The sequence below is a fragment of the Struthio camelus genome, chromosome 3 (genome assembly GCF_040807025.1).
Source record: "Struthio camelus isolate bStrCam1 chromosome 3, bStrCam1.hap1, whole genome shotgun sequence".
NCBI lineage: Eukaryota > Metazoa > Chordata > Aves > Struthioniformes > Struthionidae > Struthio > Struthio camelus.
Genome location: NC_090944.1, coordinates 128,458,561 through 128,483,201, shown reverse-complemented (window position 1 = coordinate 128,483,201; position 24,641 = coordinate 128,458,561). Strand labels below are relative to the sequence as shown.

Genomic DNA, 24,641 nt, shown 5'->3' with positions numbered 1-24,641 from the left:
CCATATGCGCACCTCCCCCCATACCTGCCCTGCCCTCAGCCATATGCACCCCCTTCTCTGACCCCTATCCCCCCCCAGCCCCCCTGCACACCCTTCCCTGACCCCTATGCACCCTGCACCCCCACACCCCCATACATCCCCTTCCTGGACCCCTATGCACTGTGCTGCTATGCACCCTCAGCCTCCAAACACCCCCATCCCAGACCCCTATGCACCTGCTCCCCAGGCACCCTGCCCCTTGTGCACCCCCAGCCCTCCCAAATCCCCTTCCCTGACCCCCTATGAACCCCAGCCTCTCTACACCCCCTTCCCTGCCCCCTGTGCACCCTGGCCCCCCTACACCCCTTTCCCTGACCCCCTGAGCACCCCCAGCCCACCCTACATCCCCTTCCCTGACCCCCATGACCCCCAGCCCCCCTACATCCCCTTCCCTGACCCCCAGCCCCCCTACATCCCCTTGCCTGACCCCCATGAACCTCCAACCCCCCCTACACCCCCTTCCCTGCCCCCGTGCACCCCCAGCCCTCCCAAATCCCCTTCCCTGACCCCCTGTGCACCCCAGCCCTCCTACATCCTCTTCCCTGACCCCCATGAACCTCCAACCCCCCCTACATCCCCTTCCCTGCCCCCGTGCACCCCCAGCCCTCCCAAATCCCCTTCCCTGACCCCCTGTGCACCCCAGCCCTCCTACATCCTCTTCCCTGACCCCCATGAACCTCCAACCCCCCCTACATCCCCTTCCCTGCCCCCGTGCACCCCCAGCCCTCCCAAATCCCCTTCCCTGACCCCCTGTGCACCCCAGCCCTCCTACATCCTCTTCCCTGACCCCCATAAACCTCCAACCCCCCCTACATCCCCTTCCCAGCCCCTCTACACCCCCTTCCCTGCCCCCGTGCACCCCCCAGCCCTCCCAAATCCCCTTCCCTGAGCACCCCCAGCCCCCCTACATCCCCGTCCCTGCCCCCTGAGCACCCCTAGCCCACCCTACACCCCTTCCCTGCCCCCGTGCACCCCCAGCCCTCCCAAATCCCCTTCCCTGACCCCCTGTGCACCCCAGCCCTCCTACATCCTCTTCCCTGACCCCCATGAACCTCCAACCCCCCCTACATCCCCTTCCCAGCCCCTCTACACCCCCTTCCCTGCCCCCGAGCACCCCAGCCCCTCTACACCCCCTTCCCTGCCCCCGTGCACCCCCCAGCCCTCCCAAATCCCCTTCCCTGAGCACCCCCAGCCCCCCTACATCCCCGTCCCTGCCCCCTGAGCACCCCTAGCCCACCCTACACCCCTTCCCTGCCCCCGTGCACCCCCAGCCCCCCTCACCCCCCGTCCCTGCCCCCTGAACACCCCCAGCCCCCATACACCCCGTCCCTGTCCCCCCTGCTCCCCCCTGGGCCCCCCCCACCTCCCCGTCCCTGCCCGATCCCCAGGCACGCTGCCCCCGCCCCGCTCCGCGCGCCCTACGCACGCCCCGCCCCCGCCCCGCCGGGCTGCGCGCTCGCGCCCGCGGGGTGAGGGGGGGGGGGGGCCGTGCAGCGGCGTGCGCGTGCGCGCGGGGCGAGCGGGCGCGTTCCCGAGGCGCGGGCTGCCCGGGCCGCTGCGAGGGGCCGCGGCGCCCCCGGGGAGCGGCGGCGCCCCCAGGTCAGTGCGGGGCACGCGCCGCCGCCCCCCCCTCCCCCCAGACAGAGCGCGCGCGGGGGTGGGGGTGGCGGGAAGGGGGTGCTCGCGCGTGAGGTGACGGTTGAAGCCGTTGCCGGGGCGGTTGGGGCGCGGCGGGGCGGGTGCGTGGCCGGCGCCGGGAGCCGCGCCGGGGCCGGCTGGTGCCGTGCGAGGGAGGGAGGGAGGGAAGCAGGGAGGGAGATGCCGCCGCCGCCACAGCGCCGAGTAAAGAGGTTTCCTTCCTGCGGAGCGGGGGACGTGCCGCTGGCGTCGCGCCTTTTGGGGCGGGGGGGAGCCGGGGTGACCGCGCTCGGTTACCTTGAGTTGTGGTGGCAGAGATCAGCGGTCACGGAGAGGGCGGCTGGGGCGGGGAAACGCCTGCTGATGGTCCCCGAAGTGTCCTGTTGGGAAGGCGGAGGGAGGAGTACCGGTGCAACGGGGGCTCCGAAGTTAAGCGCTGCAGGTAGTGTTCCGGGAGCGCCTGGCACCTTTGCCGGAAAGTTGGAGAAAGCGAGAGTTCACGAGAGTTTCCGAAGAAGCAGCTGATGCTCAGCGTGCCTGCCCAGGCTGCAGGCTAAATTAGTGCAAATTGCTTAGGTAAACTGATAAGAGAGGGCCCCTTGGAAAAATTAATCTTAGTAAATCAAAATTATTATTCACTTATCGCTGTTTCAGTGGTTTTGTTATTTAGCTCAACGTGTGCTGTCGTCTTTTCGTATAGAAGCGAATTGGCTGTGGGAGGGCAGGTATTGATAAACTTTTCTAATCAGCCTTTTAAAATCAAACAGGAAGTACAAGTAATAACAAACTTGGGATCTGGCTGTGCACATGTACATAGCACTAATTGATGATAAATTCAGGAAGGTGGTTTCTGCACGTAAATGTTGGTAGGTTAAAACTTTCATTTGAAAAAAATTCATTCCAAGTTATGGGAACCTAAAGGGTACTTCTTTTTTTCTGCTTGAAATTGTTTGACTTTTAGAAGTATGTTAAGTATGTTTAAATAAAGCTTCCTGGAAGAACAATTAATAATTGCGCCTTGTTTAACCTAAATATAACCTTCTGTTTCCTTTATCCTGAAGTTCTTAGCTGAACGTCATTATGTGCATACGTCTGAAGATAAGGTAGTTTTGAGTAAGGGCCTATGCCTTTAGTATGTACTATTTTTCTGTTTGTTTTACTTCAAGAAACAGAACAACAGTGATGTTTCTGTCTCTGATAATCTTCAGGTTAAGCTTTCAAATTTGTTTGCCCGTAATGTTTCCTGAATGATGATGCATTTAAAAATAGGAGGGAGTAGTGGGTTGTCCTCACTTCAAATGAAGTTTGATTTGAAGTTATGATGATAATATTTAAATGTTCATAAAATGATGATTACTAGAATATCTAATTAAAACAACAGAGGTTATCTGTATCCTGCCTGAGGGGCACTCATAAATGTTTTTTTTGCGCAGTTAGTAGTTTTCACCATACGTTATTTTCAGCATTTAATTTGCATGTCAAACTTTAATCTACATCCCGAGCTTTTTGACTGGTGTTCATGGAGAAAGGTGGTGTTGGGTTATGTCTATATAATGCTGTATTTGACGTTGCTTTAACTACTGTGTGCTGGAGTCAGGCTTAAAATAATTCTTCTTTTGGTGGAAAAGAACTGGTCTCGCCATTTCCTGTAGAAGGTAAATGCTTTGTGTCATTAAGCATAGTATCTCAGCTTAATTAGGTAACGGAACTTTGCAAGTTAAATCTCTTAACACTTTATTGATTCCATATTTTTAAACCAAGTTCTGCAGCATTGCTGAAGTTGAACTGTGGAGTGTTTGGGAGGCTGCAGTGCTTTGGTTATCCCAAACAGTACACTGCAGCTAACACAATAACTTTCCTTGCATTTCCCCCAGCTCTCACCTGGGGAAATGCCTTTCAGAAGCAATATGGAATTCCTTTAGGTTCTCCATTGAGGCTGCGGAAAAAAATCCACATCGCAATAGAATTTTTATTCTGTGGACACTTGCTTGTTACAGCTTGTGAGCAAATAATTTTTCTGAAGTTACCAAACAGTTGTTAGGTTTGTGATGCAATCATCGCTAATAGGGTAGGTTTAGTTAAAACAGAGGTCTGGTGATGATAGGCTGTGCCTTATGTTGTCATAAGAAATTTAGTTCTTAGTCTGTTGTGTGAACTTGTGCAAGTGACACTAGCTCTGAGCAAAATGTCTGTCATGCCCAGCATTACCTTTCTCTAATAACTCAAAATAATTCTCCAGTGATTTTTCTCTCCGCTGATTCCTCAAACCTTGCAAGCTGTATTTTTTTGCACAAGCATTTAGATATCTCACCTGGCGTGAAAGCCCCATTTTGTGAGGCACTATACAAATAAATGAGAAGCAACAGTTTATATCTCAAAGAGTTTATATCTCAGTCTCAAAGAGACTGATAAAGCAGAAGAACAACATATGAGGTAGGAATCTTAAAAGAAAAAGATTGAAAGCCTTGTGTGGTGCAAGTTGTCTTCCATTCTGTTTTCTGCCGTAAGCAAAGTTGAATTCCAGTCCTGTGCCTTAATCGCAAACCCACCCTGTTTGTATCAGAAAATACGCTTTCCCTATCGGAAGGCTGGAGGGCAGGGGCGGGGAGTGCAGCTTAGGTAAAAGGCCACCTCACTTGCTTTTGCAAACCTGCTGCTTTTCTGGGCCTGGCTTGTCTCTTTCCTGTTCGTATGGCCCCATCTGAGTTTGAGAACTCTGCAAGCTGGAGTAAAAGAGAATCAAATGAGTCCAATTGCATTTTAAAACGCTCGTTGACTGGTTGGTAATCTGTGAATGGTATGTTGGCCATCTGGATATGTAGGACGTGAAATTAGAGAAAATAGATTTGGAAGGCACCTTCGGATATCGCCTTGTCAAGCCCGGTTGCCCAAATTATGAGGTTGCCTTGTATCCTGAGTAATTATTTCCATCTACAAGAGGATCATCTGCCACTTCATTACAATGTCCCAATGACTTTTTGATAACATTCTTCAGTGACAGGATATTCACAGTATACTGTGTTACATCCACCTTAGCTGCGGCTTTTTTTCTTCAGAATCTAGAGAATTATGTTCTCTAGAATTAGGGCTTTGCTGTCTCCCCCTTACTCAAAGACTGCTCGCTTGCAGGGTTTTCCTGAGAGTATGAAAAGAAAATGACTCTTCACTTGGGTAGAATGTTTGCTTGCACCTGATAGCTGTGAGCTTTTATACATAGGCTTGTAAAAGTTGGTATAACAAAATCCCTTTAAAATCAAATCCGTAATGTGCCATGTGCCAGTTATGGTGTGTCACATTGCCCACGTAGGGGTAGAGGGAAGCGCAGACTATATTCTTTAAGATTGGGGAAGAGCTAAAGATAGCTGCACGTTGTTTATAACAGAAACATACACAGTGGCTTAAACTGTTCCTTTGTTGGCAGTGTTTTGCCTTCCCTTAGGATCCTCACATACAGTTTAATTCGGAGATGAAAGCAATCACTGCCCCCTTACACGATTTGCTCAGTTTCTGTTAAGGCACATAGCTCAAAGGAATACTATGTTATATTTGAATAATATAACGCACTTAAATATGTACAAAGTACACGTTAGTACTATTTGCTTTTGTCTTCAGTAATGCTCTCCTTTAAGATAAAGTTGATACTATACCATATGTACCAAAAAGAAGCAGAGACTTTCGTACTATATAAAACTTTACAATATTTACAACTAATGTATATGTACATTTACCTTGCACAATCTCTTAAATAGCTTTATGCTGTTGTATGCAATTCTTCACTCCTTCCTTGCTTTTTATTTTTTCCTGTACTGCAGTTCTGACATGTCCTAGGGTCTCTAAGACAGGGAGAACAAGCATTTAGGATATCTCAACTTTTCTAGACAAATATATCTTAATGGCTTAAACATGTATTTTTTTCTGAAAGCATTATTTTAAGGAGTGTATATATATGTTCACCTTGAAAATTCATTACTGCAAATAAGATGCTATTCAATTGTGAAGAGGTGAAATTAATTGAAATACTAAAGCATAACTGATCTAATAGGAAAGAGTGACTGAAATATTTGCAGCATAGGAAAGTGAATCTGATTTTCTAAAACAGTTAATAAGACAAAAATTTGGCAACATTTTTCTTTATGTATGGGACCACCATTCTAAGTCCAAACAGAAGATCCGTGTGGCCTGAGAGTCTGAAAACAAAAGTTCTAAGCAGGTAACAAGATCTTCAGCTTCTAACATGCGTCAAAAGAAAATTAATTCAGTACAGTGCAGTTGAATGGATGCAGTGTTTGGTTCCATTTCTTGAACGTTTTCCTTGAACAGAGGCAGCTCAAGTTAGCAGTGATCAGTCCGTTTTTATAAAAAAAAAAACGGGTTATTAAACAATTGTCAAAAGTTCCAAGAGTAGTTCTTCATGTGCTTGGATACTCACTTTTGTGAAATGATAGTCACAACGTTTAAGGATGTGTTTCCTATCAGATGCTTGATTTGCCAGTGGACTCACCTTCTTTTTTACTGACTGGGATAGTATTTCTTTTTTGGTCTTTTAAAATGCACTAGAAAAGAAGAAGCCGTACCATTTTTTTCCACTTTTTTAGCTCGTTTAAAGTTTTTTTTATTGAATGCTGCCATGCATGCTCTTCTGCTATAAGTACAAGTGTGCCGTGGCACTGGTCTCCTTTGCATTTTTAAAACAGACATTTTACGGCTAGTGAAGTTTAGGGAATTACTGCTTAAAACAAGACTGACATAAGGTGGTTTTCCAATGAGAGAGCCTAATTACATTTGCATTACAGCGCCTAGCCCCCCAGAAGGCCCCTCTGTTTTTCTTAACCTAGTTGGAAGGTGCTCGTAGCAAGGCAGTCCCAGGAGGTTGATGTTTCTCCCCACGTTGTTGTTTGTCATGGAGAAATTTGACTGGTCTGCACATGAAAAATGTAGCCCTTGAATTATACACCAATGTAGCTACGTTAATGCAGTCCCCCCTGTGGATCCTCATGGGGCAGTCATTCCTTTAGAGCCATCAGTTCTGAAAGTGGGGATTTACTGAGAAGTTATCTTCTCTTTATCTATGTTAGCATTTACATTATACAGACCTACTGACCTGTGCATGGGAGGACAAAGAGGTTTGGGAAGCATTGATGTAAAGGAACAAGACCTTTCAACCTGTCCTTTCAGAGACTATATTAATTTAACTTTGGTTTTAAAAAATAGTTTGTGATTCAAGTTAAAATTAGTATGAAGGCTTGTCTACGTAGGTGAGATCTGTCTCTCAGATAGGAAGGGAAGTTCTGCCTGTAGTCATCTGATCCCAATCTCTCCACTGAAATAGTCAGCATGTGAGTACTAATTGTAGTGGTGGCTTTTCTGAAGTGCACCAAGATCACTAGCTCTTTTCTCACAGGGCACTGAATGATCATTAAATGCTAATGACTTTTGATTACTGTTGACCTCGGTCAATTTAGAATTAGTGACCTAGAGACGGAAAACCGCTGTATCTCATTACCAATTTCCTGAGCTATCTGATGTTTTCTTTGTACATTGGTTTTGGTAAGAGGCAGAATAGAATTAAAGTTGACCTCTGCCTTAGAGAAAAGGGTTGAATGCTTTTAGGTTTGCAATATCATGTTTAGAAGCCGAAAAAGGTAGTCACTGAGAAAAATAACTTCTTTTTTTTTAACCCCACAAATTGTCAGGAGCAAAACTCAATATTAAGTGAAATGGACAACCTAAAGTATTAGTGATGGGGAAGAAAAGTAAAATGTGTCACTTTTAAATATGTAGAAAAACAGTTTATCTCCTATAACCTTGAACTGAATTTCTCATTTTGTAGTTGCAGGTTTTCTCATCGCAGAGCTCATTTGTGATTCTTGCTTTTAGTTTGAACCATCGAGAAGCAAATTAATGTTTATAGGATAAATTGTGAATTCTGCTCTGGGATATTTTCTACCTGCGGTTACCAAACTATGACATTAGGGGATATGTATCAGTAGGCTGGCAAAATCATATATTTTGTGTTGTGATAAAGCTTATCGTGTTATTCTATTCCATTTGCACAGGAGAGAGTGTTTGTATGATAATTCACTGTAGCAGTTTCAAATATAGCGCTGGAACACTGTGGGCTGTGTACATCTAAACCTTACTCTGTATAGTTATGTTTTCTATAGCCTCTCGTGCATGCAGCAGGCATGGCATTGAAATTACAATGAAAATGCAAGCACAACTTTAAGCGCATTTTTCTTTCTCATTTTAGTATGCTAGCTATATTTATTTTGATCCAGCTGGGAACAAAATCTTTAATTTTAAAAGCAAAACTTAACAGCGTGGAAGTCTTTTTTTGTATTAGATTGGCATGTTTTGAGCCTAAATATGAAGTTATTGAATGGGAACAACTCACACCAAGGTTAAATGGTGAACTTGTAAGTAGATAAGCAAGAAAGTAACACAAAAAGTGACAGCAGGAGAGGTGGCATTTGGTTTAAGAACAGGTTCATGGTAAGCCTGCTTTGTCCTGATAGGCTTCCAGGGACTCTTCACAGGCACCTCAGTTCCCTTGAACCTTCTGGGAGCAAAGTCTCTATTGCGCTCTTTTTTTTTTTTTTTTTAATCGGCCTTTGACTATTGAAATGGATGAACTAGATTCCTTCTCAACTCACCGGTTGTGGGCCTGCACTGCATTTAAAACAATCGATTGAAATCCGCCCAGAGGGAAACGTTAACATTACGTAAACATAGGAGTAAATAGTTTCCTTATTTTTAAATACAATGTTTTCTTTTGATTGCTTCATCTCAAAAAGGATATTGTTGTAAACATCAGACGGGGATAATGAAAATGACTGCAGATGCAAAAAGGCTTTTTGTAAGGATAGAGTAAAAAGATTAAGCTTGCTTTGGTAAGACCAATAAGAAGTGACATGCACAGATATAGCCTACATACTAGCGAATAATACAGGAATGAGAGAATAAAAGGCAACTAAATATTGATTTTATTTTTTAGCTGTATTTACCTGTTGATTTAGCTGCTCAGGATTTTTTAATTTTGTTTTCTTTAAAGCATTAAGAGGATTCAGGGGGAGGAAGGAAATTTAAAAAGTATCTCTGTGGATAAAATCTTGCAAAGTGGTTAACTGCTCATGCTGTAAAACATGAGACAATTGCTAAGCAGAGTTAGGAAGAATATTTGCCAACAAGGATGTTACTAGAATAGCATAAGACCTATTGCAAAATAGCACATAGCTATTTTGGACATCAATTGGAAGCTTCTAGTGTTGATTCAAGACTATTCTGATTATATTCTACTCTTTCCCAGCTTTTGGCAATTGTGAGAAAGGAATACTCTACTTTTAACCCTAAATTGTAGCCTCTCTGGGAGTCTTCACGGTTTTATCCTTCTTTCTCCATTCTTCTATTCTTTTTTTTTTAGTGGGGGACCTTTCTAAGTAAGACTTCAAGTCCAGCTTTTCCATGCAGCAGGTAGAAGCTGATACAATTTGGGTTAGTTTCAGTGCTGCCAATCAGAAACTTGTGAAAGAGCAAGGACATTGGAAGATTTTGTTTACTGTAGTGCATTTTTACATGAGGAAATCAAGAGCAGAGGTATCAGCCCCCTTTGCAAGTGACCATTTTTATAAACAGAAGGGTAGAAGGGCAATTCAGAAGAATTCTTCTAAGTGACAAAATAATTCATAGCCCAGGTTTCCTCATAAATAGAATTAGGCTCCTTAGCAATGTGGTTTTGGTGGGTGTTTTTTTTTTTTTTAAATTGTACGTATCATCTTTAAATGACTGATTAAAGTCAACTTAAATTCAGTGAAAAGTAGCAGCGGACAGGTAGATTTGTTAAACATGGACGTTGTGTATTTATTTTGGTTAATCAAGATTTACTTTCTAAAATGTGCTTCATAATAAGGGGAATCCAGAGTTTAAACAAAGAATTTTAATAATGCATAGACGTAGTAACCATGCAAAGAGAGAGACTTGGCAACTTTACAAAAGAGAAATATATGCATTTTTTCATTGCCTCCTTAGAATTCATTCATCTCTTCAGGAACTAGTTGTAACAGACCACTGGGGATTTTGATGAAATCTTGTTTTTTATGGAACTGTCCAGTTCATGGTACTACAGGAAAAACTGAGCTGTAAATATGATATGTAGGAAAAACCACAACCTATTAGAAGAAAAAAGAAAATGGAGTAGACTTACTATTGCAGCATAAGTGACTGATGTAATATGAGGAAGAATACTTGTGTCAACCTGGAAATTAAATGATTTCTCAATTGGAGGTTACTTTTAGAAAGCTATAATCATACTACTACCATACTATTAAAAGCTGCACACCGAGAGTTGCACTATAATATGCCTCCTATGGCATCCTTCACAATCGTCTCAAGGCACAGTATGGTCTTAAAGGATAAATAAAACCGGGGTTGCAGAAATATTACACAGATTTGTATTTAAACAATAATACTGATGTTTTGATTTTTAAGACCATTTCTCTGGGAGCTGATTTCCAGGGGCTTATAAATTGCCCCTAATAATTTGAAGGGGAATGAGACTTGAGAGGTGGTGTCTCAGGCTTGGAATATATTCCTTTGCTTAGTTCTTCACATCTGGCATTTTAGATTTTCACCTGTGTTTAAATGTGGAATTTCTTACACCCTTTAAGTTAAAATATTTCTGGTTTGACTGCACCTACATAAATCTTTATTTTATAAGTATCTTTGTGATTTTTTTCCTTTTTAAAAAAGTTATATTTATAAAGTTCTGTTAATGTAGACTTAATGAAGAAAAATGAGAACTACTGAAGAGGGCTAGGAACACATCATAAGAAATTTTCAGAGAAATGGATAGAAGATTTTCCAGTGAGAAAAGATCAATTTTCTTGATGCTCTTATCGGACACAGGCTGGTTCGAACTTGGGATTTTGACTAGTCTTTCAGCAGGGAGTAGTTTGTAGCTTACCTGTGCTGATTACTAACATACTGATATGTCAAGTCATTAACGGTATGTGTATACTAAAAGAAGAAAATTGTGTTACAGGAAAGTAGATGGAAATTGCCACTGAAGCAAAAGGAATATGCCAGTTATGGCTGGCACAAATTCTTCTTTTTTTTTTTTTTTTCCCAGCTTAGTGGGTCTGATGGCTGCTGTACTGACATCTTGTTTCTGAGTTAATAAAAAGTTTGGTGGAAGATTTTATTAAAAACTCTAAGAGGCTCATAATCTTTTGTAGGAACTCTTGGAGCCTGTTGAGGAATCAGACTTCTATTTCCCTGTCGTAGCAGACCAGGTTTCGCTGGGTGGCTTAAGAATAGGCAGAGACAGTAGTTGGGCTGGCTTTTTATTTGTGAGGGTAGATTTTTATCCTACCATATGGAAGTTATTTTCTTGTCTGCTAGGGTTCTGTGTGGCTTTTGGATCCAGACTGATCATCCTTCAGCTGTGGCTTCTCGCTCTCTTGCTTTCCTAAGAAAGCACAGCGTGTTGCATGCGCGTTCTGTTTTACAGAGGCTGAAGGTATCATTGACTCCTACTGGTGCACGTTCCCTATTACTCTTTCCCAGACTGAGTTAACCAGTCAGTCTGGCATTCCAGTTTTCTTCTGAAGCCTCTCAGTGATCTTATTTGATAATTAATCATGTATGTGTATAATCTTGGGATTTGTATTGGTCAAAGGTTTGAAACAATTTTTATGTACTTTAGTAGTGTATAAAATGGATGTATGGAATTAAAATCAAAACTCAACTCCCATCTGACTCTCAGCTCCTGGAAACTTTCCCCTTGTGCCATTTGCAATGCCAAAAATCAGATTTTCTGAAGAAGGCACTCGGTGTTTTTTTTCTTTCCTATATCTTTAAACATTTTTGAACTTCTTCCTTGTGAAATGTCTTTCCTATGCAGAGGGACAAAAAGGTTATTTTTTTAACGAGAAGGGCTGGAAACTTACTTAAGGAGGAAGAAAGAAATCACTCACACAAACCTAACAAAGTGAAATTTCACGCTGAGAATACCTGCTCTGACCCCGTTATAAGCTCTCAACTGTGAGCAGTTATAAACATCCCATCTGGGGGGTTGGGTTTCTTCTTCTCCTTTACTCCGTTTGCCTCCACAGTTCAACATGATTCAGACTGTTTGTTTCCCTCCTAAATCAATCTGTCACAGATTGGGGGGGGGGGGGGGGGGAAGGAGGAGGGAGGGATAGTAGAAGAGCTTGTTAGAAAATATTTCTTTGGAAATTGCATAACCTGACTGTCACCGAAGGAGGAGTGTTATCTGCTCTCCAGCCATACCAGGCACAATCCACCATCTTCTAAATTCCCGGTGAAAGTGATTTTACGCTAAGATATTGAATTGTGAAATGGAGCAGCCGAGGCAGAGACGCACTTCCCTCCGTTTTCCCCCTTCCGCGAGCAGTAACCTCAGAGAGCGGAGGCGCGGCTGGAAATAATGTCAACTCAACCCCACGCAGCAAAACGTGCGGGATGGCTGCTGCCGGCGTTTCTAGTCAGGGCTTAACGTGAAGGGTGTCTCAGGGAGGCTAGATAATCTGTGAAATACCTGCCCTTGGGTTTTAGAGTTCTTGGGTTCAAAGTCATTTTGAAACTGTGCTGTGGAGCCGTACCTGTGATTGCAGCAGTCGCAGTGATGTTTCAGTGAATAGCCTGAATAACGTTCCCGCGTTGCAGTTTAAGTCAGTAGCACGTTCTTGTGGTGGATTGCACCAAGGTCAGCCATTTCTTCATCGCTTTCTCCACTTTTATTTCACTGTTGTACTCCTGTCCAGGAAAGCCTCAGGAAATTGAGGCTAAGTGTGGGTAAATTTGTGTTGCTATCAAAGAGGATTTTTTTCTTTAAAACGTGAAAAAAAAAAAGTATGGAGTGATATTTGAACTATGGGTCATTTAAAAAAAAGCACTTGATATTTTAAGGTGTGAAATGTTGCTATCTAATATTTTTGCTTCCTCTATTTTTTTTTTCTAAGTGTTTAGTTTTTTAAACACTTGACCTACTATCAAGGAAATCCAATCTAAATTTCAGTTCTTAGTAAAGTAATGACTGAAAATTAGGTGTCTTTCCTATTTAAATGGTTTGGTTGGCCAAGCTGATATCCTGTTTGTTTCAAAAAGTATTTATTGAGGAAATCTGTGTGTGTTTGCATCTCAAGGAGTGATTTCTGCCTAAGACTCTCAAAGTCATTTGGACTTTTTCATTTAATGCTTTGAAATACTGATTAAATACGTTCACTCTGATTTGCTTGAATCTGATTTGTGCATCTAGAAGTTTACTTCTGAAGTGGTGCAGCCACATCTGGTGTAAGCTGGCCTAATTAACACTGCGTAGTGATTTGGGACCCCCTCAAAGGCTGTTACGTTATCTAGAAACATAAGGAGTTAAAGCTAAAGCTGTGACCTCATCTCTATTCATGTTACACCGGAGTATAAACTGCACTGAAAGGGAGAGTTTAACTGAATCGTTCTCTTTTCTGCTGCTAGTTAATTTGGTTTAATTTGGTCCTGATATTTACAGCTCTCCTGGCTGAATAAGTGTTACAGTAGGGATTTGTGGGAACACCACAGAATCGTGCTGGTATCACCTGCGTGTGGGAAATAGCTCCCACAGATACATTTGGGCTCAGATACGTCTCTCTACCTGATTCAGGCTTGCTGTTATTTCCCTGTGAAAACTCAAGAAGCGTCAAGGAGATCTGAAACATGCGTGCTGCTGGCCAGTCGTGCGCTTACGTAACTGCGCCTGCAATTTCCTTTATTACTTAGCTCTTCATGCTAAATGAGGAGCGCAACTGCTGTTGCTTTAATGTTAGAGCCGTGTACGTTACAATAGGTGTCACTGTGCTGCTGGGTCCAATCGCTTTCGGTGACTTCAGCTATTGGCTCCGAACGCTGGCTGCCTCCGGCTGCGGGGCTGTAATACCTATTCTGTTCGGATCCGCTCAACGCACAAGTTCAGCTGGCTGAGCCGACTAGCAGTGCTACAGCCCGCCTTGCTCCTCTCTTTCAAAAAGCCAGCGCTGTAGCTGCGTGCCTGCCTTCTTTGCAGGGGGTAGCGCTTTCAGGTGATTCGATTCCAGGAAAGCTGGGAAGAAATAAAACTGGCAGGAAGGATGGGGAGGTATTTAACAATTCAAGTACTGGATCAAACTTAAAGCCAGTTTCTTATTCGGTACCCTGGGAAGGTCACCTTGTCTTGCTGGAAGAGAAACAAACTCTCAGCTCTGCTGCTCTCTATTTAACAGCTTACACTTGCGTTTCTTAATGTTCGTAGCTAGTTAGGCTATCTAGCTGTACAGACAAGTATCCTCATGGTAGATGAGAAGGGAAAGAACATGAAATGTCTCACCTTCTTCTTGATGCTTCCAGAGACAGTCAAGAACAGGTCCAAGAAAAGCTCCAAGAAGGGAAATAGCAGCAGCAGTAGTAGCAGCAAATTGCCTCCAGTTTGCTATGAAATCATTACCTTGAAGACCAAAAAGAAGAAGAAGATGGCTGCTGATATTTTTCCCCGAAAGAAGCCAGCCAACACTAATACAGCTGCTGTCCAGCAGTACCACCAGCAAAATCTCAATAACAACAACACTATCCCCGCACCTAATTGGCAAGGACTTTATCCAACCATCAGAGAGAGGTAAGTTCAGGACAGTTTATTTTTGCTGTTTAAACGGAGTGGTGAAAAGTAGCAAAATGTTCGTAATGCTTATATTTAGTTTTTCGTTTATTTGCTGAATGAAACAGTTCTCTTCTTTTTGTTTTTGGTTAAGCAAATATTTCAGTAATGGAAAACATCTTAGTATCTTTTTTCCAGACAGTGCAGCTGTTTGTCTCGAGTAAATAAAAGTATTGCTACAAGCTGCAACACACTGGTAAAGATTTGCTTTTAGACCTCAGTGGAGAGTGATACATGCTCTTGATTTTGATTATCACTTTCTGAAAAGTTTTCATAAGTTTCTTTTTGCAAGGTCCCCCAACTTTGCTTTTTCTCCCAGTATGTAAAGTAGTTTAAAACAAAGCGTGACCTGCTTTTCTTTCTATTAACGTGCAACTTTAAGGTGTTAAGGAGTTTAGTCTCTTGGGTTTGGGGCAAGCATGGAGTTATTAGGTACCATAAATTAACACGTTGCCTCTGTTTGTAGAAATGCCGTGATGTTCAACAATGACTTGATGGCAGATGTTCATTTTGTGGTTGGGCCACCAGGTGCGACCCAGCGGTTGCCAGGACACAAAGTAAGCAACAGCTGCCTTTGCAGCTTGGACGGGAGGCTGGCCAGGGAGCTCCCACGGTCCCACCAGCACGTACCGTGGGAGACTTGGCTCTTCTGGGGCAGACGTAGTTCTGTATTTTAAAAAGTTACCTGCAGTGAATTACTCTGTCCTTTTCGCTGTATTTCTGGTTAAATATTACATTTGTCGCAATAATGTACTCCATTGTAAAGTTAGGAATATTGTTTGTTCTGGTGATTAATACTACTCTTGAGAAGATTTGCTAGAAATAGGAAACTTCTGTAATGGACGTGAGCATTTTCCAGTAGCTAATGCATGTTTGCCCCTGAGAGGAAAATGCAGAGAAAATACATGTTATTTTGTTCTCACGTTTGACTTTCTCGCATAAGTGTGTCTAGTGTCAGTCAGTGAAGCCAGTATATTCAGAATAGCTCTCCCACATTGTTTTTATTGGCAGCGCTTTCAGTTTAAAGCATGAAATAAGATTTCCCTTTCTCAACAGTATGTCCTAGCTGTTGGGAGCTCTGTATTCCATGCAATGTTTTACGGAGAGCTTGCTGAGGACAAAGATGAAATCCGTATACCAGATGTTGAGCCTGCTGCTTTTCTCGCTATGCTGAAGTAAGCATCATTCATCTGCTAGATGTGTATTTCTTTATGATGTATACGTTCACTGGTAATGTCACAGTTAATTATTAGACAGGTATATGCAGACAGGAAGCAGTTCCTTTAAAATGTTCTTCCTTTTGTGTTTCAGGTATTTCAAACTTTTATTTTTACCTCATTTTGGTCTCGCCCTCTACTCCAAGGCACGCATATATTAGGCTAATGTAGGCAGTTATAAATAATGACTTTGACAGGGGATCTTTGGGCACATTGTATACTGTAATGCCTATTGATTTGATTTGTCACTACACATGCTACACCAAGGAATGGAGTTACTAAAAAGAATTGGCAGCTGTAACAAAAAACCTGTTCTACTTTGCAAGCATAGTGAAAACTTTAAAAAAAAAAAAAAAACCCACAGAATGACTGGGTTTGTATTTTGACGTAGTTCCAGCTCTTTTGTACACTTGCTGTGTGTAGGGCTTGTCTTAGAAAAACAATCCTAAATTATCAAATGCAGCCTCTGAAAATTAAATTTCTCCTCATATGTCATACTGATGCATTTGGAAAGTGATGAAAAGGCTATTTAAATGAATGGGGTTTTATTTTACTCATGGCAAGAAAGACAGTTTACGTAATCATTATTTTCTGTGTATTTGATTTCTTCCTGAAAAGTGTGTAAGAACTGCTATCTTCTTCTACGTGAACACAAGGAAACAGTTTCCCTGCTGAATTGCCCTTGAATGTATCTATAAACTCCGATTTTTTTTTTTTTAAAGAGAAATTCTCTGTCACAGAAATGCTATGGCTTTTGAGATTTTTTTCCCTTCAGCTTTAATAAGTGTCATTGCTTTGAGATAAAGAAAATACATCAGTCTCTGATAGTAACCTTCTAATATACTGCAGTTTTTATTGCATGTAATGGTGTAATCGCTAGCTAACAATTTGATGTATTTCATAGACTGTTTTGATTAGCTTGTGATTGGGGAATAGTTTCTTTTTTTTCTTGTGTATATCAGTGGCAGTGTAGATGAGTGTTGAAAGTTGCACGTAGAGTTTGTTGCATACAGTTTTTAGAGGTTGTCATGAACATCAGAAGTGTTTTGGACAGGTATCAGTAACTGCCAGGAAAAGCCGAACTCACACAGCTGCTGTCTGGGGCTGGAATATAAAGTTAAGATATGCTATTATGTAGGTAGGTGCATTACAGATCCCTGTTTTGGGCCTTTCTGGTTTTGTGGGTGTTTTTTGTGGAGCTTAAACTTGTTCTTTACTTCCATACAGAATTCTGGAAGGTGCAAACACAAGATAACTTGGATTTCCGCCGCCCCCTTCCTTTTTGAACGGCAAATCTCTTTCACTGTGGCTCAGTGTGATTTGCTGTGTGCAGACAGAGTGCTTTTTGAGTATGTCATGGTTATGACGTGTTATAAATGCGTTAAGAAAGCAAACCTAAGAAAGAGAACATCAATACCCGCGTCCTGGCAATTTATTTTTCCTGTGGCGATTTAGGAAACTGTCTTTGCGAGCGTGGCCAGAATCCTGCAATTCTTTATCCTTTTAAGCTTTTGTTTTAAAAAGCAAAAACCCACCAACTTGTTGGCTTTGTGGACGGTGAGCTAACCTTCCCCCGTGGGAACTTTCGAAGACGCGGTGAGCCTGACCCTGCCGAGCGCTCCAGTGTCTGCGCGCGGCAGGGCTGCCTGCAGCCGTGGCGGTGCAGCAGCGGGGAAGGGATGCCGCGCAGCATTCCCCTCGTCGCACGATGCGGAGCCTGTGCTGCCCTGGGTGGAGCTTGTGGGGGAGCTACAGCCCCCGTCGCTCCTCTCCCCAGCCAGGACATCCTCCCCACGGGTGTCCCCTGTCATGGCTGTGAGCAGTGGACAGCAGAAGGCTGAGAAGGCTGAGGCTAAAAAGGAAAAGACTTTCAGCCATCCCAAAGTAGGCCTTTCCTTCATATGCTCTTTTGCGTAGTCAGGAGGGGTGCAGCATAGTCCACATAAGAAAATGCGTTCAGCTAATTTTTTTTTCCTGGGCAGTGAGTTCTTATACGGTACATATTGTTTGTCTTTAACTGTGTAGTGTGCGTACTGATGACAAATATGAGTCAAGGTACTGCTGGATATAGCATATTCAATATAGTCTCTACTGAGAGACACTGATTATTCCTCTGGTAAAATTGGTATGGCTGTTCTCTCCAGTTTTAAAAATAGGGTTAAGAGGTTGTTAAGTTCATATTCTGAAGCATTGAATTGGTATTTTTAATGTATTATGTCTTACTTTAATCTTGTCTGTGAAAGTTAGAACCATGGTCTCATTTTAACCCGGGACGGAGCGTATTACTGAAACATCAAACCCTACGGTTTAGCTACGGAATACTTTTGTTCAAGAACAGGTTGGAACTGGAATATCAGCAGTTGTAGTCCAAAACTGAGGTACACTGGCAGAGTAAGTGTGTAATGTTGCAGAGAGCCGATCTGTGCTATATCTGTTGTAAATCAGTGATATTAGTTCTTCACTTTCATGAATATTAAACGAACAACTTTTGTACTATTTAAATTTAAAACAGATGTCATCATTCTCTGCTGTATTAGCAGGCAAAGAGAAGTAATGGAAGGGAGAAAAGAGTTGGAAGCATTAAAAATGAATAAACTGAAATATGGAACACTTTTTGGGCAGTGAAGGACCTAAGCCTGTAACCTATGATGTATACATGTGATCTTTGGTACTAATAGCCCAGCTGAAACCAAGAATAAAGGCAGGAAGGGCTAGTCCTGTGTTAGCATTCTTTCGCTTTGTAACCACATACGTTTTATTACATTGCTTGGGCAGTATTTGCTCTAAGCATCTTTTCTAGGTATAACTTTGAGAAGAGCATTCTTACAAGTTCATTTTGACCACAAGCCTAATTTTATCAGAATTTTGTTCTACCCTAGAAATCATAACTATTCCTTAATATTTTCTTCATTGCTATCTTTTTCATCACTATCTGGAAATCACTTGCAGGTCAGAATCTCAGTCAATCACGCAATACCTGCAAAAATATAAAACAAGCTATTTACAACTATAATAAGATAGGTACTAGTAGGTAGGTACTAGTTCTACTTTATACGCACATTCTGTTGCGCAAAAATGCGTTATGTTGGGACGCTTGTTAACTGGAACATTTTAATTCGTACAGGGTTGCATTTAACTTCAGTTTTACTGGAGAAAGTCATGGTGATCAGCCATAACCATCAAGACTTTCTTATTCATATGAAGAGTAAAATTGTGTCTAGTGTGGTTTTAAAATGTTGCATTTACCAGCTGCAGATGGGGCCCTGAAGCATGAGTCAGTAAAGAAACAAACTCTACATTTCTTCGTTTCCCTATGAGCAATGAATTTCAGGATGCTAGTCACATAAATAGAATTTAACTTTCATCTCTTCCACCACGCTAGCCTAGCAGTAAAGCCTTTTTTCCCCTTATGCTCTGAGACTGTGAGAAAACACTGTTAGTGGAGCCAGGATGTTTTAGCATGAATAAAGACACAGAATTCTTATTTTCAGCTTTGCTTTTCCTGTGGGTTTCATCATCCTATAGCAAAACCCAGCAGTTATAAAGTATGAAGATGGGTAGCACCTGATGTACTCAGATAGCATTTCACCTCTTGGCAGACTAGTTAGTTATTCCCAGCAAACTTGTTTTCCTCCTTTTATTGAGATACATCCAAATAGATCATAAAAATCCACCGCCATGGATCATCCATTCCTAGTCCTCTTTGTAACACATGTTCCAGACCGTTGTGTTAGCCATATGCAGTAGCCATTGAGGAGCTATCTCTTGGGGAGGATGGCCTCTCAAAGCGTGTATTGAAGAAAAACGGAGCTGGAGGGGGCCATAGTTTGTAAACGTAACCAGCATCTATGTAGCCTGTGTCCCAAATTTAAAGTCTTATTCACCTTAGATGTAAGCCTGTTAACTTCCTTGGTCTTATATCAGTGGTGAATTGGGCTTGTACCTTCTTTATGAATGTAACGGATGTTCTCCAAAGGCACTGTTTAGTTCTAATGCGGAGTCATTTGGGAATTCTTTGTTTCTAATTTTCAGATGTTGTTGACAAATGGTGTTTTTTGCATTATGCAGTAGTGTTACATGCGTGTGTTTTATTTCAGATACATATATTGTGATGAAATTGATTTGGCTGCAGATACCGTATTGGCCACTCTTTATGCTGCAAAGAAGTATATCGTCCCTCATCTTGCCCGCGCCTGTGTCAACTTCCTAGAGACAAGTCTAAGTGCAAAGAATGCTTGTGTGCTGCTTTCCCAGAGCTGCTTATTTGAGGAACCTGACCTGACCCAGCGCTGCTGGGAAGTGATTGATGCCCAAGCCGAGCTGGCTTTGAAATCTGAGGGATTCTGTGACATTGATTTTCAGACGCTCGAAAGCATTCTCCGAAGGGAGACTCTGAATGCCAAAGAAATTGTTGTTTTCGAAGCAGCTCTGAACTGGGCTGAAGTCGAGTGCCAGCGACAGGAGCTAACTGCTACCATAGAGAATAAGCGCAAGGTCCTAGGGAAGGCTCTGTACTTGATACGCATCCCTACCATGGCACTCGATGACTTTGCAAATGGTGCTGCTCAGTCCGGGATTCTGACTCTCAACGAAACCAATGATATCTTCCTTTGGTACACGGCAGCCAAAAAGCCAGAGTTACAGTTTGTAAGTAAGCCCCGGAAAGGCCTCGTTCCTCAGAGATGCCACCGTTTCCAGTCCTGTGCTTACCGCAGCAACCAGTGGCGTTACAGGGGCCGGTGTGACAGCATCCAGTTTGCTGTTGATAAGAGAGTGTTTATTGCTGGCTTTGGGCTCTATGGCTCCAGCTGTGGATCAGCAGAATACAGCGCCAAGATTGAACTCAAACGGCAAGGAGTTATACTAGGCCAGAACTTGAGTAAATACTTCTCAGATGGTTCTAGTAACACTTTTCCCGTGTGGTTTGAATATCCAGTGCAGATTGAGCCTGACACCTTTTACACAGCTAGCGTGATTCTGGATGGTAATGAACTAAGTTATTTTGGACAAGAAGGAATGACAGAAGTTCAGTGTGGGAAAGTGACTGTTCAGTTTCAGTGCTCTTCAGACAGTACAAATGGCACTGGCGTGCAGGGAGGGCAGATTCCCGAACTCATATTTTATGCTTGAATGAAATCGTGTGGAGAAGAAGCATTTTTCAATGAAGAACCTGTTTGGTTCGGACCTACTGATGCCTAGCTTTTTATCTGCAGATATGTGATCAGTACAGGTAATATGTAACTAAACACTTTGGACAAGTTACTGGCTTGCTGTGCTTGTAACAGTGTTGATGATAAAAGTTTAAGCGTAATGTTTAACTCTAAACTGTAACTTCTAGGAACAAGCAAGTTTTAAAAGCTTTGTAAAAGAGGCAGGTGCCTCTGTGCCAGTGATGCCGACCCTTCCTTTGCTGTTGCAGCTGTACTTCCAGGGAATCACCAGAGGATGCCCCCATCTTGTGTCTCACAGGTTCTAGGACTCCTTACGCTAAACACTGTCTTCACTGATGAGTTTTCTCTTTGTCTATTTCTCGCTCTCGGTTTGTCTGTATTTTAGCACGAGAAGGGGAGAAAGTGGAGAGCCTTGTTTTATGGCTCTCTGCTGTCTGCTCTTCAGACCTAAGAGATTCCAGTAAGTTGGACGACTTTTGATCATAGTGGCTGAAAGGGGCGCCTCAGTAGTAAACAGAAAAAAAAACAGGTTATGCCTTCATCAAGTGAAATTCTCCTGTGGCCAGCTGTTTGGGGTAGCTGCAGGAGGAGAGGGAGAGAAGTAAGCAACTTTCCAGAAGCTACGCAGCATGCTGACCCCAGTGCATGGACACACTTGCAGTCAAGGGTCTGAGCTTGGCTGGTTCCCCTCCGAGTTCGTTCTCTAGGAATTCCACCTGGAAGGCAGGGAAGTACTTGCATGTGTGCACATTGTGTAGGACGCGCTTAAACTTTTACTCCCATGACCTAATTTTGCTATATTTGGGTTGAATTGCTATATAAATGGCTTTTATTTGAACCCTTGCTAAACAAATGGAGGGTGATACCTAACATCCAATACAGAATTTTTTTTTTTTGAGTATTTTTTCTTCCTTCACAATGTTTCGGAGGCAGATTATAGAGGAGCAAAGGAATGTACTAGTCCTGAATTGGACTTTTTTCTGTAAAATGAAATGTCTTCTTTTTTATTACTGTACGTAATCAGTGGAAATTTAGACAAAGACAAGAAAATTCCCAACTGTGGTCATATCTCATGATATGCACTGAACGCAATAACAGTGAGGAGGAGAAAATCTTTAATATGTTAATGTTGAATCTCTTGCAACTGCTTGTGGTTAAACATCGATGGGGGGTTTGTTTGGTGCAGAACCTTTTCCTTGTCTGAATTCTTTTTCAAGCTTCCTGTCATATGGCTGTATCATTTTTGAAAAAGTATTATGGGAACATGACTCTCTATCAGGGAAGGAAATCAGTATAAATAAGATACAGGTACTATTTAAACATGAGAAAATTCTTTACCGTTGCATTGTGACAGTGGCTTCTAAAAGGGACTCTACCTATGGCAATGCGTCTCAGTCTTAGGTCATCTCTGAAGTGGGTTCTGTTTGTTGTGTATGTTTTGAGGAAATGAGAGGACCAAATGATTCTTTAGACAGATTGAGGACTAATGTTATATTGTATCAGCACATTAATGTAGCATAACCCTAAATTCACTTGTCAGTTTTGTTACAGAATTTTTTTCCCATATGATTTCTTACCAGCTTAATACTATTACTCTAAGTGTTTCTTAGCTGTTGGAATCCTGGCCTTTGACCATCTTAAAATGCCAATACATCTTTGCAGTGTCCAAAATACAGTCTGAAGCAAGGAAAATTGGAGTGTAGACATCAAACACTTTATGGCAAAAGCCCAGGTCCTCTTTCTAGGTAATAAAAGGAGAGCCAGGTGAAAAATTGCATTGCAAGATTCATGCTCTTCACCCATCTTAGCGGTAATGTTTTTTTATGAATATATATACATATATATATATGTGTGTGTTTGTGTGTATATACATATATATATATATAAAGCAAATTAATATTCTTTCTGAAAACACCCTCAAAATACCTAGATTTTTTTTTTATGTATAACAGATGTACATAAACCAGACTGTTAGTGAAATCTAAACAGAATGCTGCATGGAAAACTCCCAGAGAGAGATTTAAAAAATCTCCAGTTAATTATATTTAGATCTGCGGCCAAAAATAACCAGACTATAATCACATGGACTGGAGAAGGAGTTGCTGAAAAAACTGCAACAGGAAATCTAGGACTGTCATGAGACAATGGTCATCTACTTTTAGACAATGTCTGAGCAGCAGTTCTATTTCTTTTAAATGCATTTGAAAGCACAGTGAGACACTAATCAACTGATTCAGTTTTCGTAAAGCAAATGGTTGAGAGAGATGTGATCACTCTGAGTGATGAGCAGATTGACAAGTTGCTTGCAGTAGCAAGCTGCATTCTGAGTCACTTGGAAACAAAATTAGGTTCCTGAGCTAATGGGACAAATCAGAGAGTACTGCACTGGTATAAATATACTCTGGTTCTCACTTTTATTTATTTGTTGTTTTTTACTTACCTGCAAATAAAGGTGAGCTATCTACTACATTGACTCGCTGGAACAGGCAGGAGATCAGAATACTGTATAGCTGTAATATGTAGAAAACTAGCTGTTACTTAATTATTATTTTCATTTACTACCTTTATTACATGTTTTTGACAAAGTAGCATGAAAGCTACATCTAGCTTAATTCCTCTGAGTCTATTCCAGGTTTTAGGAGTTGATGCCTGTATTTCAAGTTTTTGAACATGGATTAATAAACATAAATGCTCTAAACTATTTTTTGCTACCTACAGAGCAGCTTGATTCTGAGCAGTGCTTGCTGCTAATAGGTGATGGTTTACGAGATGGTGACTCGTACTGGTCACCTTAGGACATCGTGCCACTTAAATAGGTATTTAAACGTGGTTTTGGTTCGTTTAGCAGTGGTATCTGAGCTTGAACACATTGATGGACATTTTGCAAGCATCAGCCATATCAACCTGGAATGTAAGCGTAATGTTGATAGACATCTTTTTGTAGATGCTGTTTGAAACTGTACCTGGGCCATCTTTGCTACTTGTATGTTGGATTTTGCTGGTGAGGGGATCTGTGATAGAGAGTATAATGTAGTATACTTTCTGCATATCTAAAACAGTATTTAAGTAAACATTATAATTTCTACATACTTATTGCACTGAACTGAATTTCTTTTTTTTTTTTTTGTTTTTGTTGTTGTGATAAACTCCGCTAACTTCAGGTCACAGCACCCATTTGTGCTGGAATAGTGTTTGACCTTAGCAGACTTACAGCATTATTTATAAAGGACAGATATATAAATATGAAGTACCTCATGTTGAATGTTATTGTACTGTATCTTTAATATCACAGTGCAGATCTTGTTGGACTCATGAATGTGTACAATCGCATTAAACATACAAATAAAAGTGGTTCTTAAATGGTTGTTCCCTGTAGTATCTTTGAAACTTGAATTGTGAAAGCCTTTACTTAGCTATCTCTTTTCCATTGTTGTACAGTTGTGCACAGATATTCGTTGAGCTTATGTATTCAGAGATCTTTTGATCCCAAAAGAAGTAAAAGTCTAAGGAAAAAACAAGGAAGAACAATGAAAATGTTAATCAGTTACATTGTAAAAAGGTTGACGATTAAGCTAATAAGCTAGAGTGAATGATTTATGTGCTTTATGAAAGACCTTGTCTACTAGCATTAATATTTTTAGGTATGTGGAGATGAAAGGGGAGGGTCTCATGTTTATTCTAAAAGACAGTTGGCATAGGAAGGACCATGGTTTTCAGTCTTTGATATATCAGAATAAAGAATGTGGTTAGTGCAAAGATGCTGTTCCCTGATGAAAAGTTAATTACATAATATTATTCAAAATTTCAACTACCTTCTCACTTAAACCTCCTAGAAGAAAAATTGTGAAGTCTTCCTATTAAATGCTTACATGGTTAGTGAAACTGAAGCCCTACTTC

The 24,641-nt window shown here is 41.8% G+C and overlaps 1 protein-coding gene across 4 annotated transcripts in view; it reads left to right on the top strand.

Moving 5' to 3' along the window:
- Positions 1–24,109, top strand: part of BTBD3 (BTB domain containing 3) — a 31,277-nt gene extending 7,168 nt beyond the window's left edge. Inside the window, exons 1-5 of one of the 4 annotated variants that reach the window (XM_068940243.1) lie at positions 1,570–1,638; positions 14,053–14,317; positions 14,823–14,913; positions 15,413–15,531; positions 19,671–24,109. In XM_068940243.1, the coding sequence (XP_068796344.1) occupies positions 14,175–14,317; positions 14,823–14,913; positions 15,413–15,531; positions 19,671–20,703 (1,386 nt within the window). In that variant the 5' untranslated portion in view covers positions 1,570–1,638; positions 14,053–14,174 and the 3' untranslated portion in view covers positions 20,704–24,109. Of the gene's footprint in view, positions 1–1,569; positions 1,639–13,515; positions 14,318–14,822; positions 14,914–15,412; positions 15,532–19,670 lie in introns of those variants that run through there. The other 3 variants (XM_068940241.1, XM_009673988.2, XM_068940242.1) reach the window with 3 other exon arrangements.
- Positions 24,110–24,641: the final 532 nt, after the last annotated feature.